The sequence below is a fragment of the Diabrotica virgifera genome, chromosome 2 (assembly GCF_917563875.1).
Source record: "Diabrotica virgifera virgifera chromosome 2, PGI_DIABVI_V3a".
In the NCBI taxonomy this organism is placed as follows: Eukaryota; Metazoa; Arthropoda; class Insecta; order Coleoptera; family Chrysomelidae; genus Diabrotica; species Diabrotica virgifera.
In genome coordinates, this window is record NC_065444.1 from 198,549,974 (window position 1) to 198,574,878 (window position 24,905).

The 24,905-nt window shown below is 32.9% G+C and overlaps 2 protein-coding genes across 2 annotated transcripts in view; one reads left to right on the forward strand and one right to left on the reverse strand.

The window, feature by feature from the left end:
• The window catches only part of LOC114328104 (lanC-like protein 2), a 114,530-nt gene extending 112,015 nt beyond the window's left edge, over nucleotides 1-2,515 (reverse strand). Inside the window, exon 1 of the mRNA XM_028276878.2 lies at nucleotides 2,431-2,515. The gene's annotated coding sequence lies outside the window, so the exon portion shown is untranslated. The remainder of the gene's footprint in view (nucleotides 1-2,430) is intronic.
• The window catches only part of LOC114328115 (syndetin), a 101,916-nt gene that overhangs the window by 68,174 nt on the left and 8,837 nt on the right, over nucleotides 1-24,905 (forward strand). Inside the window, exons 9-10 of the mRNA XM_050644136.1 lie at nucleotides 10,184-10,391; nucleotides 13,979-14,287. Coding sequence (XP_050500093.1) covers nucleotides 10,184-10,391; nucleotides 13,979-14,287 — 517 coding nt within the window. The remainder of the gene's footprint in view (nucleotides 1-10,183; nucleotides 10,392-13,978; nucleotides 14,288-24,905) is intronic.

Here is a 24,905-nt window from a genome sequence, read left to right on the forward strand (position 1 = left end):
ATAAGATGCTGAAGTTCATCAATACTGCTAGCAACCACAACTGTATCGTCTGCATATCGGTTTATCTAATTATTACTCCAGTAAATTTCAATATTTTTTTCACTTACGGAAATTTTTGACATAAATTAATCAATGATTATACAATATTGTTTTGTCTACAATTTTTTTATTAGGATAATGTCTCAACAAATACTAATGGCCATTGGCATGTGTAATGTGTGTAAAAATGTCGATGTCATCGTCTTTACAAAAAGCTAATTGTATCCGAACAATGCATTATTTGCGTTATTATAAAAATTAAATTTGCCAGAAAGTGAATAAAACTTAATTGTTTTTAGATACGCCCCACATAACATACTAGAGCTTAGGTGATCTGTGTATTATGTCAAAACTAGAATAATCACCCAGTAAACACTTTAAGACATTTTGAGCCTCGTTTAACTTTCAACCATTTGTATAACGTCACAAGGCCCAAAATGTGTACTGACAGGGGGTGGGGCCACTTTTCTAAACAAAACCGCGTGATTCATCGTATTTCCGTGGTTACAAAACTCGTTTTCAATTGTTTGCAGATTTTCTTAAAATCCGGCAAACGCGCATCTGTCGCCATTTAATACATCACTACTGCCATCTACTAAATGACACGTGAACTCATCTTCTCATCTATTAAGTGACAGCGGAACTAATTTATCACTAGAAAAATGCCAACTTAATGCTGTAATATGAACAAAATCCCCAGATTGCAGCTTTTAACAATAATTTTTACCTTTAGGTACAGTTAATTTAAAAATTATGGCAGTACGGACAATGAAATTTTGTTTAAAATAAAGCTTTTTGCGTAGTTAATCGTTTCTGATAGTTATTTTCTACCGAAGTTCAAAAATTATTATGCAAAACGAATTTTTACAACAAGTTACTAAGTAAGTTATGACATGGACTCCTGTAAGTACAGTTATAAAAAATATACTACTTTCTTTGGAAATTTAAACTAGATACTATTAAAATAGAAAGTCTACAGTTCACGTACATACCCCTAAGTTGAAGATTGGTTTTGAAATAGTGGCGGTAACTGTACTTAAAAACTATATAAATTTTAACATTGTGTCATACCACCTTAACACAAGATCACTTCGAAACATTTATGCTAATGGCTATAAAAATTAGTTATTTATAAAGCAGTTCGTGAAGTATGCTTTTTGCGCACGCACGCGATGTTTAGAGCACGAGTGGGCCGAGTGCTATACATCGCCTAAGTGCACAAAAAGTACTTCAAGCACAATTTCATACAATATTTTATCTGCCAAAAAACAAATAAAAAAACTGCAACTCTTCATCACTGGAATACATTCCTATTTTACAATTTTTTAGAGCTTTGACATTTAAAAATTCAAACTTCTGTCAAACCACAAAACTGTCAAAACTTTTTTTGTAATTTATTGCTCACATGTCATCACCATGACAAGGCGAAAGTTAAGGATATTTGATTATATGAAAGTGTGCTAAAAAACAGTGCGAAAAAGTAAATCCCATTTAAAATACATCATTACTTCAGGCACACTTTAAACCCTTCATGTACTGCTATCTATATTTACAATTTTCACACAATAAAAACTTATACATAATATGCGGTAGAGTAGATAAGAATTATTTTTGTGAATTTGGTTAACAAAAATTGGTTAAACAATTTTTTGACCGCGGTACCGCCTGACACTGTGTATTTGTTATAAGGATGTATTTGTGTAAGTTTGTGCAAAAAAATCGAATCAGAATAATTTACCTAACGGGGGCGACGTTACAGTATGGACTAATAAGTAGTTGAAACGGCCAAAACAAAGAGACGCACACTCATCAAAAATGCACGTGAGATTATACTCGTATAAATTGTATAATCTACTTTTACTAACAAGGGTTAGGAAGAGTCAACTTCAACTAGTAAAAGTTGATTTAAATTTTTCAAATCAACTTTTACTGCTCGTTTCAATTGGAGTTGACTCGAACTAGGAAAAGTCAACTCTAACTGAGAATCAACTTGAACTGTAACATATACAAAAAATTTACTTGTAATTTAAGTACATTTAGAGTTATTTTTAGTTTTGTTTAAAGGAAGCGTTGTCAGGAAAGTTTTATAGTGCTTGTTAAATGGATTACTTTACGTATTGCGTTAGTTAAATATATTCAATATAAGTATTATGTATTTATAATATGACCTAATACAGAGTAATCGCGATCGTGTTGGTTAGTTTACGATTATTGTGACTAGCTGTTACTGTCCATAAAAGAACGGCGATCGCGGCCACTGTTTAAAATCCCCGTTATTTAAAAATCACGGTCACTGATTACGCCGTGATTTAAAAATCACCACATTCACCATCGCTGTATTCCTCACTTTTTATTATAACAATATTCAACCTTAAAACATAAATTACTTACCTTGAAATCCAATATTAAGTGAGCTTGAATTTTTAAATTAACAGTGCCAATGTGTATTTAAGATAAAATCGAAAACAGTAAAAGCAATAAACTATATATAAACGTTATCTGTTAGTATAGATCAATATTATAGTCATAAAGATTAACGGGATTAGATTGTCATTTCAGTTTTTTCAACATTAGACACACCCAATCATGACAATAAAATTCTCTCGTTAGTAATTCCATTGTAAATCATAAGAAGATAATCAAGACCCATGTATGGGTGTGAGACGTGGAAGCTGACAAAAGCAATAGAAATAAAACTAGATGTTTTAAGAGAAAAATCCTCAGAAGGAACTTCGGACCCCATCAGAACCCGAAAACTAACCGAGACGGAACGAGAACAGATGCTGAGGTCAAACAGATATATAACGCTAATGATGTCGTCCAAGAAATTAAATTCAAAAGCCTAATAACGCGTGTCTATAGCCATGGTGTCAAAAGCCTAATACCTGCTTTGCCAAGATAATCTAGGAGGAGGTCCTGACAGGGGAATGCCCTTAGGACACACACGAATCCGGTGGAGATTAACAAGAAGAATAATAAATAACACAGAAGAAGTAACAAAACATCAATTTGTATTTGGTGAACGTCAAAATAAATTAAAATAAAAATGTGTACCATTTTTATTCGGTTGCGATGCGAAGGCAAACCAATCTTACTTTTTAATTAGAATACGGAGTGCAGTCCAGTTCCTTTAACCGCGATTTTCTGCTCTTATTGGAGCTTCATCAGAAGAAACGTAGGTCTCCATACTCCAACTAAATTGCATCGAGAGGTTTTCCTACACATCGCAACCAAAATGGATGATAATAGGTGGCTAGCGCCATCTGGCAATTGAAAGGCGAAGCAAGTTTTCAATCCTAATAGTAAATTAATAATATTGAAAAATATTAAAAATCACTAAAAGATTTTTAAATTGAAAACTTATTGGTACATTTTCATGGTAACACCTCCAAGACTTCTATAATTTGCAAGTCATATGGATGCTGCAGTGAAGACGAGAGGGAAGGAATTCTACACTTTGCAATTCACATCCCCCGTCTGCAGCCGGCAAAGTTCCAACTGAAAGATGCACCTGGTTACTCTACGGAGTAATACGAAAATAAAATAAAAACGTGTACCATTTTTATTCGGTTGCGATGCGAAGGCAAACCAATCTTACTTTTTAATTAGAATACGGAGTGCAGTCCAGTTCCTTTAACTGCGATTTTCTGCTCTTATTGGAGCTTCATCAGAAGAAACGTAGGCACTGTTCTCCATACTCCAACTAAATTGCATCGAGAGGTTTTCCCACACATCGCAACCAAATGGATGATAATAGGATAGCCACCTATTATCATCCATTTGGCTGCGATGTGTGGGAAAACCTCTCGATGCAATTTAGTTGGAGTATGGAGAACAGTGCCTACGTTTCTTCTGATGAAGCTCCAATAAGAGCAGAAAATCGCAGTTAAAGGAACTGGACTGCACTCCGTATTCTAATTAAAAAGTAAGATTGGTTTGCCTTCGCATCGCAACCGAATAAAAATGGTACACGTTTTTATTTTATTTTCGTATTACTCCGTAGAGTAACCAGGTGCATCTTTCAGTTGGAACTTTGCCGGCTGCAGACGGGGGATGTGAATTGCAAAGTGTAGAATTCCTTCCCTCTCGTCTTCACTGCAGCATCCATATGACTTGCAAATTATAGAAGTCTTGGAGGTGTTACCATGAAAATGTACCAATAAGTTTTCAATTTAAAAATCTTTTAGTGATTTTTAATATTTTTCAATATTATTAATTTACTATTAGGATTGAAAACTTGCTTCGTCTGTCAAAATAAATGTATTTCAACCTTTATTATAGAGAATCATATTGAAACGCCAAAAAAAGCAGTCGGACCAGATGATATTCCTGGGGAAGTATGGAGAGCATTGGGAGAGACAGGAATAACTTGGCTAGCAGGTCTATTTAATAGAATTATGGAAGTTGGACAAATGCCAGACGAATGGAGAAGCAGTATATTAGTACCTGTCTACAAAAACAAGGGAGGCATACAACAATGCACAAACTACAGGGCTATAAAACTACTTAGCCACACCATGAAAATATGGGAGAGAGTAATTGATAGACGGATACGTGAAGAAACCGAAATATCCGATAATCAATTTGGCTTTATGCAGGGCAGATCAACAATATGGGAGAGAGTAATTGATAGACGGATACGTGAAGAAACCGAAATATCCGATAATCAATTTGGCTTTATGCAGGGCAGATCAACAACAGATGCAATTTTAATTGTAAGGCAACTGATGTAAAAATACAGGAATAAAGAGACCAACGCTTATATGGTATTCATTGATCTTGAGAAAGCATATGATAGAGTTCTTCGAGAGATTCTGTGGTGGGCACTCAATAAGAAAGGAGTCCCTGGCGAATATGTAAAGATTGTGAGAGATATGTATGAGGGAGTAACGACTAGTGTTAGAACAGGTGTGGGAGAGACTGATAAATTTCAGGTGAAAGTAGGATTGCACCAAGGCTCGGTGCTTAGTCCTTATTTATTTTCATTAGTTTTGGACCAGATAACAGCGAAACTACAGGTTAGTATTCCATGGTGCCTAATGTATGCTGATGATGTAGTGTTAATAGGAAATAGTGAAAGAGACTTAGAACAAAAACTGGAACAGTGGAGACAAGCTCTGGAGGAAAAAGGTTTAAAACTTAGTAGGACAAAAACAGAGTATTTGGAGTGTTCATTTAAAGATGGAGTTACTACAAATAAAATGGTATCTTTGGATGGTGAAATGATTGTGAAAAGCAATAGTTTTAAGTACCTAGGATCGGTATTACAGAGTAATGGAGAAATAGATGGAGATGCATGCAGTAGAATTAGGGCTGGATGGATGAAGTGGAAAGAAGCGAGTAGTGTGTTGTGTGACAGAAAAATTCCAATGAAGCTGAAGGGAAAATTCTATAAAACAGCCATAAGACCGGCTATGATGCACGGAACTGAATGTTGGGCAGTGAAAAAGAAAGAGGAACAACGAATGCATGAGGCGGAAATAAGAATGCTTAGATGGATGAGTGGAGTGACAAAGAAGGATAAAATTAGAAATGAGTATATTAGGGGAAGTCTAGCTGTGGCACCAATTGATGCCAAAATGAGAGAGCATAGGTTATGATGGTTTGGTCATGTTCAACGTTGAGACGTTAATCACCCAATACGAAGAATAGCTGAAGTGCAGATTCCTGGAAGGAGTAGGAGAGGAAGACCAAAGAAGACCTGGGGGGAGACGATAAGGCAGGACATGTTGGTAAAGGGGATTAACATTGATATGACTTAAGATATAATTGTGTGGAGAAATGCAATTAGGGAAGCCGACCTCGCATAGGGATAAGGCAAAGAGAATGATGATGATGATTGAAACGCCAAAAAAAATTTATCAGGTATTGAATAATGGTATTCTCCCTATCTCAAACGTGTTATATTGGATAAGAGACCCATATCAACTTCAAAAATACTCATTCCCAAAACGACTACATTGTTTTTTTTTCTTATTTACAGTTTCAACGTAAAAACTAGAGTATTATAAAGCGTATGTTACAAGTTTTGACCAAAAGATTCAATATGATGGCAAACAATTGTGGAACCCATTAAGAACAGACCAATAATTGGTTCTTAGGCTATAAGTGCTGTGATACTAGATATAGAATAGCTAAACTCTTTGATCATTTTTCTTCTGTTTACACTAATGAAGACCTAAATGTTAGTTACATTTCTGATTTTGGTCATTTGTTAACATTCCTGTCTATACCTGTTAACAGAGTGTAGAGGTATTTTTATATATTCATAGTTTAAAGGATAACTTGAGGTACGGCCCTGATCAGATCCCTTCTCATTTTGTCATAAGGTGCGTTTATACTTTGAGTAAACTTGCATGTTGTATAATCAGTCACTTATAACTGGATTTTTTTCAAACACGTGGAAAAATAGTTTTGTCACGCCATTACATAAATCCGGTGACAAGTCGTAATTTAAAAACTACCTGATTTATTATTATTTACCTTTATTGTTCAACCTGATCATGGATGAAATAATAAAAAAAGTAAGAACTAAAAAAGACTACCAAACGGGAGAAAAACAACTTAAAATAATCTGCTATGCAGACGTATGCTGAACCAATTTAACATAACCGCCAGAAAATTTAACATGTTAATTTCCCCAAAAAAAGACAAAATGCATGGGTATAACAGCAAATCCAATAAGAAGTAAATTGGAGCTGGAGGGTCAGATAATAGAACAAGTGATGGAGTTTAAATGTCTAGGCATCACACTATCTAACTACGGAAGTCTCGAAACAGAAGTGGAAGATCAAGTGAATAGAGCAAACAGAGCCGCAGGTTGCCTGAATGATACAATATTGAGAAATAAAAATATCGGAAAAGAAATGAAAGGCAGAATTTCATCTCCGCGACGAAGGTTGGCAATCATCATTGCTATTCTCACTTTTGATACTACAGCCCGAAATAGTTCAGTTGAGCTGCATCCAAACCATTCTCTGAGATTTCTCAGCCAGGACATTTTTCTCCTACCTATGCTGCGTCTTCCTTGAATCTTTCCCTGCATAATTAATTTTAGGAGTTCATATTTGTCACCACGTGTTATATGACCCAAGTATTGAAGTTTTCTTATTCTGATGGAATCCAGTATCTCCCTGCTGTTCTGTATTCTCCTTAGTACTTCCTCATTGGTTATTCTGTCTGTCCAGGAGATTCTCAGCATTCTTCGATACGTCCACATCTCAAATGCTTCCAATCTATTGAGGCATTGTTTATTGAGAGTCCATGTTTCCACACCATACAAAAGAACAGAAAATCATCAAACAAAACAATCATCAGACCGATAATGACATAGGCGGCAGAAACACGACACAGAGAGGACAAAAAGATTGCTCGAAACAGCGGAGATGAAAACCCTTCGAAAAATCGGTGGTAAGACTCTATGGGACAGAGCTAGAAGTACATATATACGACGGAGATGCAAGGTGGACAACATTAATAACTGGGTAAGAGACACAAGAGTAGAATGGAATGACCACATAAGCCGAATGACAACAAATAGAGTAGTAAGGACAGCGAGAGACGGTTCCCCAATAGGAAGACGATCAGTGGGATGACTAGGAAAACGATGGAACGACAACTTACTAGAGGCACATTGAAAAAGCAGGCAGAGTGATGTCTATACAAAAAGAAGAAGAAGAAAGAACATATAAAAAAACCTGCTAGTCGAGGAAATGAAGCATTTTGGCTCGCAATTTTTTCGTCCAGCATGGATTTACTTGAAATTTTCACAGAAGGTAGGGAATAGTCCAAGGATCATTTTCTATATCATGCCGCTGCACGCTAAAGTTGCCACCCCATCTCTGGGGCAGGAATTTTTTTATTACATTTTAACTAGGTATGTAAATCTATGTAAAAAGTGATTATAAGAAAAAAATGTTTTTTACATTTTCTTCGTAAAACTAATATTTTCGAGTTATTCGCGCTTGAAAGTAACAGTTTTTCGATCAAAAAATCGACTTTTTTAGAGGGTTTTTTGAGAATAGCTCGAAAAATATGCATTTGATAAAAAAAACTGTAGATATCAAAATTGTATCTTTTAGTAACACAAACCAAATTATTTTTCTGTAATATCGCTAAGACCAATACAAACCGAGATACGGCATGTTAAAAGTTAGCTTTTTTCGTCAAATGCATAATTTGAAATATTCAAAGTAAAATAACGGAAAAACTTTGCATTTTTCGAGAAAAACTTAAATAATCTTTTTTCAAGAATACAGTTAGGTCTTTCAAAAAAAAAATAATATAAAGTTTCTAGTCTGAAAAGTAAGCGACTTATGATCAAAAAAAGGTCGGTACCTGCTTTTCTCTATGAAAAATCAGTAAAAACAACCCCCTAACTACCCTCCTGATTAAAAATTGGTCTTCACCTTTCTGTAATTCCTTTTATATTTGTATTATAAATACACCCATGAAGTTTGACCTATTTAAAAGGCATAATTTTAGAAAAATTGGAGTTTAAAGAAAAATTAATTTTTTGGAATTTCCCATTTTTCACCTTTTACTTCAAAATATCTTCGAAAATACTGGAGATACGAAAAAAATGATAGATTACCAGATTGTAGCTTCTTTAATAACTAAAATTCCTTTGTGCATAGATTTTCATTACAGTGCACAGTTAGCGAGATATAACTGTTTAAAACCTCTATTTACGAGCAAACACCCCCTTATTCGAGCCCTTTAAACCCACCCTAATTAAAAACTGAGGGATCTTACGGAATTTAGTTTACACAGTCTTATAACTCTTCAAAAATCCTACAAGTCATTTTTGAAAAATCTTTTCACCGCCAAAAATGAAGGAGCTATGTTTATAAAACGAATTTTTTTTCGAAAAATTCGGATAGTCCGCTTATGGATAATTTTCAATGTATGTATAATACCACAGAACCGGTTTGTATACTGAAAGATGACTAAAAAACTATTTGTATTTGTACATATTTGTAAATTCGTATTTTTGTGTAAATAAATGTTTTTGTAATTCTTTAATTCTACTTTTTTTCTGTATAGACCTATTAAAATATCTACTTATAAAAACTGTAATGTTATTAAGGGTGGTTTTTCAGGGTTGAAATATTATGATATTATATGCTAAAGTATAAAACAATCATTATTTAACCAATCAAAACCAAATTTTACCCATATTAAAGTATACAATGTTTTTATATAATTTTTGACAATAAGGGGTTGTTTACACCCCTAAAAATAATCAACGCCCTTAAGCATGATATAGAATATGAAGTACAGGGTGAGATGATCCTAATCCCAAATTTTTATGTAAATCGATGCAAGCCGAAATTATTCTTTTAGGATAAGTAATTTTTTTATATATAGCTCCAAGAGTGGTTTTAAGGGTTGAAATATTATGATAGTAAATCGTAAAGCATAAAACATTCATTATGTAACTAATAAGAACCAAATGTTGACAATATTAAAGTTTAAAATGTTATTTTATAATTTTTTACAACTAGGGGTAGTTTTCACCCTTACAAAACCAAAAGCGTACAACGGCTCAATATAGAAAATGAACTAGAGGGCGTAATGAGCCTAATCCCAAATTTTTGTACAAATCGATGCTAGAAGAAACAATTGCGAGGTTTTGCCATTTTTTCAGCTTCATTTCCTCGACTATGCTGTTGGTACGCGCTCCTTCAAAATGACAATCCTCGCCTATCGTCGATATTATAACATTTTCTTTCTCTCCTATATAAACGCATATTTAATCCACTTTGAAATCGTTTAATTTTCAGTTCTTCTTCTTTCAAGATTTAATATAATAATGTTTGATTTGAATATATAGTATAATAAATTGAAAATGGTTATTCATTTTTGATTTAAAAGTTTACTCTGATTGGAGTACGAAGGGAACCATTCTCGTTGGAACTTTACCGCGCTGAGCAGATGGGACGTGAATTATAAATTGTAAAATTCCCTTATCTTCCTTAGTCTCAGCATCCGTTATGGCTTGCAAATTGTAGAAGCCTCGGAGGTGTAACCAGAGAAGGTTCCCATTGTTTTCAGTCTACTGGGATGTAGAGTAATATTATGTTGTTTTATATGCCATTAGATTGAAAACTTAGTCTTATAATAATGTTTGTTTTTATTTTAGACACGTAAATAGTAAAGAAAGAAAAGACAAAACGCAGCCGAACAATCCTGTATTGACCAACACTTCTTTAACCGTGCTGCGACAGATGGGAAAATATATTCAAATGTCGCGTCTCCTGAAACCCATAGCGTTTCGTATTATTTCCTGTATGAATCAACTGTTCGACTACTACTTATATTCAGTACATTTATTTTTTACAGCAGACTTGGTAAGTACACGAACAATAAAATTAAACCAAGTTATTTTTCTCTTTTATTGAATCATTCTAGTCTAAGATCCGAACCTAGGTCGACCTTCACCCATCTGCTTTCCGGATGAAACATTTTTTTATTAAATTTCATACATAGACAAATATGACTTGCCTGGGTTGCCTATCAAAATCTTCTCATAGCTATCCTTAGGGGGGAGGACCGTAGGATTTGAAATCAACACTTCCAGCACATTTAATTTTTTTTTGAAAATATGGTAGAATTATTTTATTTTTAAATTAAATAAACTAATTCATAGAATATTCAAAAAAAAATCAAGGAAAAATATTAAAAAATAAGCCAACGGTGGCAAATATTTAAAGACACCTGAAAAAAATGGATTTTGCGGTGGAGATCAGAACTCATCATTGGACCATGTTAAACAAAAAATCCAAAAAGATTTTATTAGTTTATGAGTTTCTCGAGGTAGAGCTGTCGAGTTTTTTTAGTTTTATCGATTTTTGACTTCTTGATATCACTGAGAACAACGAATTATTTTGCCAAATAGGGTGAAAATCCTCGATATTTCCTTTGACTATAAGTTGAGCATATTGGTACTTATAATTTCTCAGTATGTGGCCTAGGGATGATGTTTTTCTAACTTTCTATATCACTCAGGTGCAAAAAATCGATCCACTAAAAATTTGCGTCATTTTTGAAGTTTCGAATTTCCTAAACCTGTTGTTGGATTTAACTGATTTTTTTACCACGTTATAGCCTTATTCATTGACAATATCGCTGTAATAATATTGTTGCTAGACAGTCAAACTGTCATTGTATACCGAGTATACGAATTAAACTGTGCACGAACATGGCCAGTTGTTAAAGTACCTAACTTTTTCATTATCCAATATAAGCGAATGAATCGAAAGACAAAATGTTAAGAAAACCTAGGGCTGTAGTTAGGTTTTAATTTCAGTATTTTATTAATGCTAAAATAGTCCACAGGGTGATGCGAACTTTGAGAAAAAGGCACAGTTTGATTCGTACACCCGGTATACAATGACAGTTTGATTGTCTAGCAACAATATTATTACAGCGATATTGTCAATGAATAAGGGTATAACGTGGTAAAAAATCAGTTAAATCCAACAACAGGTTTAGGAAATTCGAAACTTCAAAAATGACGAAATTTTTAGTGGATCAATTTTTTTGCACCTGAGTGTATATTATCGGTTTACAACGTTCTCCGTCTTCCGATACCCGTTCGCCATTCCTCTCTGTCCGCACATCGATCTACTTGCAGACCTCTTTCATCCATAGCTTTGTTTATTCCTGTCTGCCAACTTTTCCTCGGTCTACCTCTTCTTCTTCTACCTTGTGGTCTCCAGTTTTGTACTTGTTTTGGGATTATGTCTTCGTGCATTCTTTGTATGTGACCAAACCATCGTAGTTGTATTTCGTTGATTTCGTCATTTATTGTATGTGTGACCTTCATTATTTCTCGTATCCGTTCATTGGTAACATATTCTCTTCTGGATCTTTCTGCAGCTCTTCTCCAGAAATCCATTTCGGTGACCTCCGACATTTGTTTTGATTTTTACTTCATAGGCCATACTTCGCAGCTGTATGTTATAATGCTTTTCACTACGGCGTTATAGATCTTTTTCTTGTTTTGGTTGTTTATCTGCTTGTCCCAGAGTACTGAGTTTAGGAGCGTAATTGCTTTCCTGCCCTGAGTATTTCGTTCTTTAATGGCTCCGTCCAGTGTTCCATCATTCGTGATTTTCATACCCAGGTATTTATATTCGTTACATTTACTGATTGTTTCTCCTCCTTCTAGTATCAAGTCCTGCTGCGTTCCACCGATATTCATATATTGGGTTTTTCCTATGTTGATCTCTAGTCCCCATTTCCTTTATTCCTCTATTAGCTTTTTTGTCATGTAACAAATATCATCGTAGTCTTGTGCGATTAATATTTGGTCATCTGCGAAACAGACTATTGGGACCGTGCAAGTTCGGAAAAGCGACACCTATTTCTACGCTCTGAACTTTTATTCGCACTTTTAATTATATTGGCCAATCATATGGTCCTGGTTACTGGATAATTGTCAAGGCCATAGTCCAAAAAAAATAATAAGAAGAAAAAATAAGATTTAGGTTGTGTTATTCAAACGTAAACAATTGTATGTAGTAAATAAAATTAGTTATTAAAATGCAGTATTGCAAGCAAAATACAATTAATTAAATTTACCTTTATATAATAATTGCATATCATATCAATATTGTGAAGCAATATATAATTTTTCTTCATAAATGACAATAGGTATGAAATGTACGTCAATTTGACAATTTCAGTTGACAATATGAATTATTTAAGAAAGTTGCAATATTTCTCCGCTATTCGCGCACGATCGTTTCGCGTATCCCTTCCAAGTACTTGCACACCGCGAATATAGTGTATGGTCATTTAGTGGGAGTCCCGTTTCCAATTTTTAAGAGCTTGTTCCAAATATATTTTAAAAAGTGTTGGAGAGACGCAGCATCCTTGTTTAAGCCCTTTATTTGTCAGAAATCCTTCGGTGAGTTTGTTTCCTTGTTTAATTCTCGTGGTCGTGTTGTTGCAAAAATTTTTAATTATTTTTATGATTTCTATATTTATATTTGTATTCTCCATTGCCTCCCATAACTTTACCAAAGTCACACTGTCGTATGCCTTTTTTAGATCAACATATACGAAATGAATCTCTTGGTTAACCGCTGTTTTCTTTTCCATGACTTGTGTGAGCGCAAAAAGGTGAATAATTGTAGATCTTCCGGCTCTGAATCCTGCTTGTTCTTCTGCTTCCAATTCCTGGTATTCTTCTTCTATTCGGTTTTTTAAGATCCTTCCGTATATTTTTCTGATTGTTGGTGTAACGGAAATACCCCTGTAGTTATCACATTGTTTTCGATCTCCTTTTTTGTATATTGCTGACATATACGATAATTTCCATTCTTGCGGGATTTCTATGTTGTCGATGCATCTTTGTAGTAGTTTCCTTATGTGCTCGTAAAGTCTTGGAGTTCCGTTTTTTATCAACTCGGCTGGAAAGTTACTCTAACTTTCTGAAAGTTGAGAAGTTCTTTGTCTTTGCCTATTCTATGCAGCACTTCTTCGTTTGAGATATGCGATGTCCACGAAAGTTTAAGGATTTTCCGATAGATCCACATTTCAACGGCCTCCAGTTTATTTATGGTGGATGTTTTAAGGGTCCATGTCTCAACTGCATTGAGAATGCAGTTGAGACTGAGAAATTTATTTATGGTGGATGTTTTAAGGGTCCATGTCTCAACTGCATTGAGAAGAGTCGACCAGACGTAGCATTTTGATAAACGTAGTCGAATTTCGAGTTTTATTCGAGAATCACAAAGCAGTTTTTTGATTTTTAGATTTTCTGGCCTGTTCTATTCTCGATCTTATTTCTTCATCAGTATTTAGGCTGCTATCGATCCAACATCCCAGATACTTAAATCTATTTATCTGTTCTAAAATGTGCCCACTTTGGTTTTTTACTCATAAACCATTGTTTTGGAGTTGATTAAATTTATCAATGTTATTTCAGGTTGTTTCCAGTACCAATTTGTATTCACAAGAGCTTAACATGACACTACAAAGAATCTCAAATGATCTGATATTAGAAAATGTAATAATAGATGAGGAAAATCAGGGTCGTGACGGTAGAGTTTGTAAACCTTCCATTTCTCCTATGACAGAATTGAAAAATCCAGAAAAGCTCAATGGTCTAGCTGAGAGAATCGTTGCAGTGGAAAGTTTGGTATTTTTGTCCAAACAATTTGAATTTTTACAGGAATATTTGGATTACCTGGTGCCTCAAAATTTTAAAGGAGTACTACAGCAATTTTTTCTCCAAGTAAGTATTTATTTTTTTATTATGAAAACATTTTGGTTATGTAGTTTGCTTATAGAGTTACACATTATTATGTGTTCCTTTGTCTAAAATATTCCTGTCTATCGTGTTCCTTTTTTGTATGTAGCCATTTTTGGTATACTTTGATGTGTTCACAAATGTCTTCAATGTTTTCGTAAGTATGTATATATCTTTTGCCAATCTAGCTATTTAAATCACCTGGTAGTATTTATTTTCTAGTGGTTATTCCGATTTCATAGATTACTCTTTTCAGTTCATCAAAAAAGTCTTCTTTTGTTTGAACTGTTCTGAAGTCTCATAAGGTACACATGTATTTTCATTATTTTTTCATTTATTATATCGATGTGTATGATGTTTCTCTTATATTTATACAATATATTATACAATTGCATAGCTTAACCAATAGGGAACTTGCACATTTTTTTTATTATATATTATACCGGGTGGTGAATCGGAAAACGGGCCATAGGAAACTCAATGTAAAATTCTAAACTGTTGAATTCCTGCTTCCCTATCTATTTTACATCAAAAGTCATGAGAAGTTATTTGTAGAGGATTGAAATCTGTATTAAAAACAGAAGTTACAATTGTTCTACGATTTAAACACATTCCAAAATTTTGAAAAATATAATGTATTTACCGCAGTAGGTATGTGTGGGTATGTTAGGCCACACGTTACTATTTAACTGACAGTGAGCACATTATTGACTGAAGAAAATATCTTTATTATTAATACTTTCTCCTTAACTAAGGGTATCTTATCAACTTTATTGTGTTTTAAACAAAAAATGATAAAATAATTTAAAAAATTGACAGTTCTAATTGTTAATATAATAAATTCATTGTCAACAAATGCAATCTTATACACATTATTGTATTGTGTGTGGCCTAGCTTTGGCGTATTACTCTGAAAATTGTATTATATTTTTACAAAATTTTGAATAATTATTGTTCATAGAACAATATTAACAGTTGTTTTCAATAGAGATTTCAATTCTCTACAAATAGTTTCTGATGACTTTTGATGTAAAATAATTAGGGAAGCAGGAATTTAACAGCTTAGAATTTTACATTGAGTTTCCTATGGCCCGCTTTCCAATTCACCACCCGGTATATTAATGTTCAGTTTTGTTTAAAAATGAGATTTCCAAAATTTCACGCTTCAAAAACTCATAATAACTTAGAAATACAAATTTAAAATCTTCTGTGTTTTAAAATAGTTCAGACGACCCGTGACGTCACATAGTTTTACTCTTAGACAAGGAAAGAGAGAGGACGAGTAATCCTATGACCAAAAGTGAAGCCAAACCAACACCAGAGATTTTGATCATCGACGTATCTTTGGGGTATTTTTATGCATTGAGTATTTAAAATAAAAACATGAAATGTATTTAAAATGAAGAATTTGTGTACGGTAAATGTTTTATTAAGTTGCTCATATTACGTACATATGTTTCAATACATACATATGTTTTTATTACGAATTTTAGATGATGATTTACTTTATTTATTTTTTATGAAATTTTAACCTTCAACGAACACCCACCACTGGCAACCCATTGTTATTTTTGACGTGACCGCCATGTTTTTGGTGACAAACAAACCAAAAACTGGCTTCACTTTTGGAACGTGTGTGTTAAATGAGTGTTACCCGTCCTCTCTTTTTTCCTTGTCTAAGGTTTTACTATATGGCTATGTTTATGATTATATTTAGGTATTTTTTTCTTCTTCTTCTTTAGTTTATTGGCCTCCACCAACTTGGGTATTTGGCCAGCTCATCGTCGCGGAATAAAGGAAACATATTTATATTCTAATGACATTTATCATATGTCATTGTAATAATATATACCACTTTGTTGAGATTGGAGTTTGATACAGTTTTTGAAGGAAAGGAAAGAAGGTTTACTATGAAAAATAAAACCATTTTGTAAAAGTATAAGTTTTCTATGAATAGTTCAAACGACCAAAAACACCTGTAGCGTCACATAACTGTATTTTCTACTGACGTTTATAATGTCTAATTTAAAATTATATACAATATTGTTTACTTTGTTGGTGCAGAATGTAAACATATAATCATATGACGTCACGACGCGTTTTGGGCTAGCTGCTTTAATTTTAATTTAGAATCGTCTTTAGGGGCCAAACGGAACACAAAAACAACTTTTTTATCTTTGATACATGTTTTAAATTATGTTCTGTTGTGATTTTTAACATTTTTTTCGAATCTAAAATTTTATGCAAGTTCCCTATTGTCGATTGTGTTATAAATGTCTGTAATTAAGTCCTAAACTCATATTACCTGTTCAATCAGTGGCCAAATGAATCAAAGTATTATTAAATTTGGTTATTTACACATGATTCCAAGATCTCATATAAAATAAACAAAAATGTAATTCCAGCTTCAGATATTGATACTTATAGCAGACAAAAACTTAAAAATAATTGGCAATTGCATTACAGAGAATGCAATACTGGCTCAAATTTTGCTCATTGTAACCCTAGGATATTCTCAAAAAGATGGTTTTACACAGAATATAACAGACATTTTATAAAGACCATTAATCGGTTGAGAGCCAATCATGCTCTTACGCCATCTTACATGCATAGAATCGGCTTGGCAAATACTCCCAATTGTACTTGTGGCAAAATCAGAGATCTAACACATGTCATATTAGAATGTCATTTAAACATAAATAACATAAACGACCTTTATAAGGAATTAAAAGATTTAAAATGTTTTTTCCCAATAAACCTAAATACTTTAATATTTACAAATGATATGGAAATTCTTCATCTCATTTATAAACATGTTAAATTATGTAAATACAAGTTGTAAACGTAATATGTAATAAATAGGCATAATTTGTTAATGTGGTTTGAAAAAAATAAAAAAAAATATTAAAAAAAAACACAAAATAAAATAATAATAAAAAAAATAATAAAAAAAAAAGAAAAAAAAGGAACAAAAATAAAAAAGAATAGAAAAAAAAGAAGTAAAAAAAAAGTGTTTCGCACAAATTAAAATATATATTAAAAAAACACAGTAAAATAATTAAAAAAAAACAAAATAAAAAAAAGCTACACAATGTACCAATGTATCTATAAAAATAAAATTGTAGAATGTACTTATTTATGACTATGAATCTGCAATCAATCAGAAACAAGTCTGGCTAATTGGCTCTGCCAAAGCTATTTTTCAAAAAAAAAAAAAGATCTCATATGACATAAATATGTACGTTTTTGCAGTCATTGTTCCCAAGATGGGAACATAGGCAACAGCAAACACTGTTATACACGGGTCTCAAGGGAGCCTTGCTAAAAGAAAACAGGTGTATAATAATTTTGAATTTTAGTTATAGGTCTGGATCCCGCGTATGAAAAAAAAGTTGATTAATAGCAAGCTGAAAATTTGTTAATAGCTTAAGGGTGTCTAGTCGGATAAACTTTGATATATGGGAACACTGTAACAGGGGCAGTTTTAATTGTGGAACAGGTTAAAAATTTGGAACGGTCAGGCCACGAAAACGGCATATTTATTTTGTCCGACAGAACAGACTTAGACTCTCTGAACAGAGATTAAACTCTCATACAAAAATCAGACTGCTATTTATCACCTGTCATAATTCCTGTCATTTGACATATTCTACATGTTCCACTCATTAAAACGCCCATTTGATGATAAATAGCAGTCTGATTTTTGCATGAGAGTTTAATCTCTGTTCAGAGAGTTTAAGTCTGTCGGACAAAATACATGTGCCGTTTTCGTGGTCTGACCGTTCCAAATTTTTAACCTGTTCCACAATTAAAACTTCCCCCTGTTCCAGTGTTCCCATATATCAAAGTTTATCCGACTAGACACCCTTAAGCTATTAACAAATTTTCAGCTTGCTATTAATCAACTTTTTTTTCATACGCGGGATCCAGACCTATAACTAAAATTCAAAATTATTATACACCTGTTTTCTTTTAGCAAGGCTCCCTTGAGACCCGTGTATAACAGTGTTTGCTGTTGCCTATGTTCCCATCTTGGGAACAATGACTGCAAAAACGTATTCTCTTTAGAAATACGTTACCCAATGGTGTTTTTTTGTAAATAGTTCCTTTATATGATTCATTTACTGTATTCCTATTCAAATATAGACCACAGTTCGGTACTTATTGACTCTTAGCAACAATTATAGCACAAAAAAGTAAGTGACATGAATTTTGATTTTATTTTACGTTTTTAGATGAATCCCTTAAGGGGATGGGTACGTATTTTCGGCTGCAATGCTATTCAAATGGGGATTCTTTTATTTCGAATCCTGAGAAAACTTATAAGTATTTTTGAAAAATTTAAACGCAGAATGAAAGATTATGTTATTAGTGAGGGCCGAAAGTCCCTGAGAACTTCTATAATGTTTATTTTAATAAGTTACAGAAGTGAAAAACTAAGAGAAAATTTAGTGTGATTTTTAATTTCAAATATCTCACTCAAAATAAACTTTTTATTTATTCTAAGGGACTTTCGGCCCTCGGTAATAATTTAGTCTTTCATTCTGCGTTTAAATTTTTTAAAAGTATTTATTAGTTTTTTCAGGATTCGAAAAAAATGGACACTATGTCCGTGTAATATTTTCCAAATCTATCTTTGTCTTACAACGCACTCAGTCGAATAGAATATTGTCAGCATATTGTCAGTCAGACAGTGATAATTTTAAATATTTGACATTTATGACGATTTTGACGATTTTTGACTTCTTGGTATCACTCAGAACAACGAATTATTTTGCCAAAAAGGGTGAAAATCCTCGATCTTTCCTTTGACTATAAGTTGAGCATATTGGTACTTATAATTTCTCAGTATGTGGCCTAGGGATGATGTTTTTCTAACTTTCTATATACAGGGTGTCCCGAAAAGATTGGTCATAAATTATACCACACATTCTGGGGTAAAAAATAGTTTGATTGAACCTAACTTACCTTAGTACAAATGTGCTCATAAAAAAAGTTACAGCCCTTTGAAGTTACAAAATGAAAATCGAATTTTTTCAATATATCGAAAACTATTAGAGATTTTTTAATGAAAATCTACATGTATCATTATTATGGCAGGAACATCTTAAAACAAAATTATAGTGAAGTTTGTCCACCCCATAAAAATTTTATGGGGGTTTTGTACCCTTAATTCCCCACATACTTTTGCATACGTTCCAATTAATTCATTATTGTGGCACCATTAGTTAAACACAACGTTTTTAAAACTTTTTTGCCTCTTAGAATTTTTTCGATAAGCCAGTTTTTATCGAGATGCGGCTTCTTTTTTAATATATTTACATAAAAAATTTATGGGGGTTTTGTTCCTTTAAACCCCCCAAATGTTTGTGTACGTTCCAATTAAACTATTATTGTGGTACCATTAGTTAAACACAGTGTTTTTAAAACTTTTTTGCCTTTTAGTATTTTTTTGACAAGTCACCTTTTATCGAGATGTAGCTTCTTTTTCAAAATATACCTAAAAATGTAAATTATAAATAAATTTTCAGATTATTAACAGGTCTCTATAATCGTACTTAACCATATACAAATATGTGGTGGATTCGACAAATATTCAAAATATGTCGATAAACACTGGCTTAACGAAAATGTACTAAGAGGCAAAAAAGTTTTAAAAACATTGTGTTTAACTAATGGTGCCACAATAATAATTTAATTGGAACGCACACAAAAGTTTGGGGGGGGGGGCTTAAAAAACAAAACCCCCATAAAATTTTATGGGGTGTACAAATTTCACTCAAAGATGTTGCTGCCATAAGAATGTCCATTTTCAATAAAAAATCTCTAAGAGTTTTCGATAAATGAAAAAAAATCGATTTTCATTTTGTAACTTCAAAGGGTTGTAACTTTTTTTTTGTGCACTATTGTATATAGGTAAGTGAGGTTCAATCGACATATTTTTGACCCCAGAATCTGTGGTATAATTTATGACCAATCTTTTCGGGACACCCTGTATATTATCGGTTTACAACGTTCTTCGTCTTCCGATACCCGTTCGCCATTCCTCTCTGTCCGCACATTGATCTACTTGCAGACCTCTTTCATCCATAGCTTTGTTTATTCCTGCCTGCCAACTTTTCCTCGGTCTACCTCTTCTTCTTCTACCTTGTGGTCTGCAGTTTTGTACTTGTTTTGGGATTATGTCTTCGTGCACTTTGCATGTGACCAAACCATCGTAGTTGTATTTCGTTGATTTCGTCATTTATTGTATGTGTGACCTTCATTATTTCTCGTATCCGTTCATGGGTAACATGTTCTCCTCTTGATCTTCCTGCAGCTCTTCTCCAGAAATCCATTTCGGTGACCTCTGACATTTGTTTTGATTTTTACTTCATAGGCCATACTTCGCAGCTGTATGTTATAATGCTTTTCACTACGGTGTTATAGATCTTTTTCTTGTTTTGGTTGTTTATTAAAATTTAAACGCAGAATGAAAGATTACGTTATTAGTGAGAGCCGAAAGTCCCTGAGAACTTCTATAATGTTTATTTTAATAAGTTACAGAAGTGAAAAACTAAGAGAAAATTTAGTGTGATTTTTAATTTCAAATATCTCACTCAAAATAAACTTTTTATTTATTCTAAGGGACTTTCGGCCCTCGGTAATAATTTAGTCTTTCATTCTGCGTTTAAATTTTTTAAAAGTATTTATAGTTTTTTCAGGATTCGAAAAAAATGGACACTATGTCCGTGTAATATTTTCCAAATCTATCTTTGTCTTACAACGCACTCGGTCGAATAGAATATTGTCAGCATATTGTCAGTCAGACAGTGATAATTTTAAATATTTGACATGGCATCGGGAATATTTTGAGTTGTTGATTAAATAATATTGATATTTAGTGTATTTTTGATAAATAATTGGTTTAAGACGTGAACGCAATAAAAAGTTTTTTATTGTGTATTGTTTGTGGAAGATCCAAGCAGAAAATACATCAGGATAATATATTCTGTGATCCAAGTATTTTGTTGTTAAAGATGTTCAAAATTGTAAGCGTTCCATAGTAACAATATACAGTAGAGCGTCGATTATCCGAACTAATTGGGGGACATGGGTGTTCGGAAAACCGATTTGTTCGGATAATCGAACTGAATTGATATAGTCATACATATTTATCCACAAGTGAATAAAAGCCATATTTATATACCTACATATTTATTTATATCTTGATAATGACAAATAGCAATTAAACAAAAAAGTGCAGTCTTTGCAACAACATATTTTTGGATACAATATTGAAGAAAATTGAAGATATTTTAAGCGTTAATTACTAACACTTGCTTGGTACTCGAGTGCTGGGCGCGGGAGTTCGGATAACCGGTCGTTCGGTTGATCGACGTTCGGATAATCGACGCTCTACTGTATTATTAAAAAATCACTTTAACACTTTTCCTCTTTTCTCGATTGAGTATTAGTGTTTGTTGTACAGCTAGTTCCAAAAAAAACTGATACGACTCTTAAAGCGTATTTTGTAGAAAATTGAGCAGTGTACTTTCTTCTTCCTCTTCTTTTTGTTTTTGGTCTCGCTGCAAGGCAATTACCAACACGATTTATAGGCGATCTTGATGTAGTCTGGCTCTAAGCCATATCAAAATCGCTGACTATGTTCTTGTAAAAGGCTTTTGATGAGGTGTGATATAATGAATATGAGTTTAATTATATTTAATTTATTATATTTTGAAGGATAAATACTTATTATTAACATACTGTGACTGTCACTGCCAAATCTTAAAATTTGTCACATAACTTCAACCTTAAAAAATGGCTGATTGTTTGTTTATTTTATTATTTGGCTGTCATAATAAATATAATATAATGTCAGACCAATCATACACTGCTCAAAATGATCAAATCTTACTAAGAGTCGTATCAGTTTTTTTAGGAACCAGCTGTACATATAAATTATTACAATCACTGAATACATAGTTCGTGAAAAAAATTATCAGTAGTAATTGCACAAGAGCTCTGAAATTATTGAATTTTTCCCGAGTGACACTTTGACAGTTTTAATTTCACGAGCCGAAGGCGAGTGAAATTATGTCGAAAGTGTCACGAGAGCAAAAATTCTATATTAATTTCAGAGGTCGTGTGCAATTTGTTACGATTATTTCATGAATAAAACTGTTCAAAACCAAAATTTTATTGTAATTTATTTATGTAAGTACCATTAAACACACAGTTTTTATAAATATTTGACGATTGAAAGTCATCACTTTTATAATTTTTAAAACATTAATTGTCATTAATGTCACTGAATGTATTTTTTCGTAGCAACGAAGGGCATCTGACGTAATATACTTAACGACGGGAGATTATCAAAAATTATCGATTTAATTCAGATTTCTGTAGCTTTCTATTGGTCAGAAGCTCCTATGAATGAAATAATCACATTTATTAACTGAATTAATAATTTGCAATTATACAAATAACAGTTATCCAAGAACATTCAAAAGCTATCTCTTTAAGTTAATGATGACATTTTCAAGTAGAATGACATTCTAGTAATGTTTACATATCCATACCAGTGTGAATTTTACTACACGTAATTTGCTGTGTAAAGACAGAAAAAGTAGGGATAGCCGTAAAATATTTGCGAATTATGTACCCATGGTCTTAAGTAAAAAAACATCTCGGATATCAGAAAGTAAGAATGGGTCATACAGAAAGCATATTTCTTACGATATTAGTAAATATTTCAATACGTTCTAAATCCAACGTATTTTTTATTGTGTTCCCAAAATGGGAACGTTGGTATTTAACTGTTTCAGAACCGCACCGATTTTACACGGCTGTGCTCGCTGGGCCGAAGCCGATGTGTTTCCAAATTTATTCGGCTTTGGTCCAGAAACTCGGTTTTGGATGTTATACTTTTTACTAATGTGTATTTACGGAAATAAATAATTTTTGATAAGCAAATCAATTGCACAAAAAAATTTTAGTACCGTGTGGTATCGTTCAAAGCATCCAATAACACTTAACACTACGTTACATGGTTCACAATTATATGCTGTTTCTCTTCTTCTATTCTGTTTTACAAAAACACACCACTTGACAACATCGGGCCTTTTGAGATAAATAGAAGGAAAATGTCTTTCAATAAGTTGTAATGGATTGTGAGCTTTTTTTGGTCTACTGCTAGAACAACTTCTAAGTGTCACTTTTCTATATTTTTCTTTTTTAGATTTGACAATTCCTGTAAAAGTTTAATATTGGAATATTATTTCCTGTTCTCACTTTGTATATTACATGAGAATTCAGAACCGCTGAATCTAGAAGATGGAAAAGCACTTTCTTATAACATTTCACTGTTTTTCGTACAGTTTCTGTGGTACTCAGTAGCATATCAGTTTTGTCTACTCCTCCCATATTTTGATTATACGCTCTGAGCTTCGCTAGTAGCGCTAATAGCGGATTACTAATGCAACTTTCGCCATTTTTAAATTCATTATATAATTTTTATCGCGTAATGTGTACAACGCAAAAAAAGTAATTAAATCGTAATCGATTTTGTTAAGACTTTGCTAAACATTTTGACGTTCTATTGATGAAATATTAGTTTCTTACTTCGGATACTTTCACAATTATCGTGTAGATGGCGCTTAGATTAATAGAATAATTTATAACTATATATTACGAAATATTAAAAAAACTTCAATTCAGTATTTAAAACATAAGTATATTTAAGGTAAAAATATATACCACAGCTTTGACCAACTAATATTTTTTTCCACCTACCTCTACCGAAAGTATACTTTTCCAGACCTGATTGTAGGGAGCAAAGTTGTACTTTTCCTCCCTAGGGAGGAAAGTGACGTCATGGTATTTCATTCATGAAATATATAACTTATTGACGCCCTGTATAATATCTATTTTCTATTACGTAAGTATCTATACATTTTAACGCTTATTTAAAAACACTGTATTTTGCAGAATCATAAAAAACAGTAAATTGTTATTCTGATTTAACAATGTTTACATTAATAATTTGACTTATATTTGACAGTTGACAGTTATATTGTACCTACTTGTTAGTTTTAGTTCTAATAAATTTTGTTGGTTAGTTACATAAATAAATTAAGTAAAAATGAAAAAATTACTTGTTATTTGAGGAAGGTGGAAAAACCATATGTATAACATGGGAGTAAAGTGCCTTTTCCTCCCTTGAATGATTACTGCCCTCCGCTACGCGTCGGGCAGTAAACTTCATTCTCGGGAGGAAAAGTAGCACTTTCCTCCCTTGTTATACAAATAGCTATTCCTATTAATGTTTTAAATTAATCACTTTGACATGTATGTCAAATTTCCAATATTAGTTCACTAACTTGTCACTACTGGCGCTCACGAACTTTTAAATAGCCCCTCTATGTACGAGCTCACAGCATATAGTCGATAAGTTGAGAAACCTTTGTAAAACTGAAACGAACGATAACGGCATAGTGTGCTTCACTGACATATTCTCAGTGTCTCCATTTGAAGCGTCAAAAGTCAGAGTGTAATTGTCAATTCAATAATGTTTTCATTGAGGCGTGATCAATTTAACCTGACCAATGAGGAAAGTCAA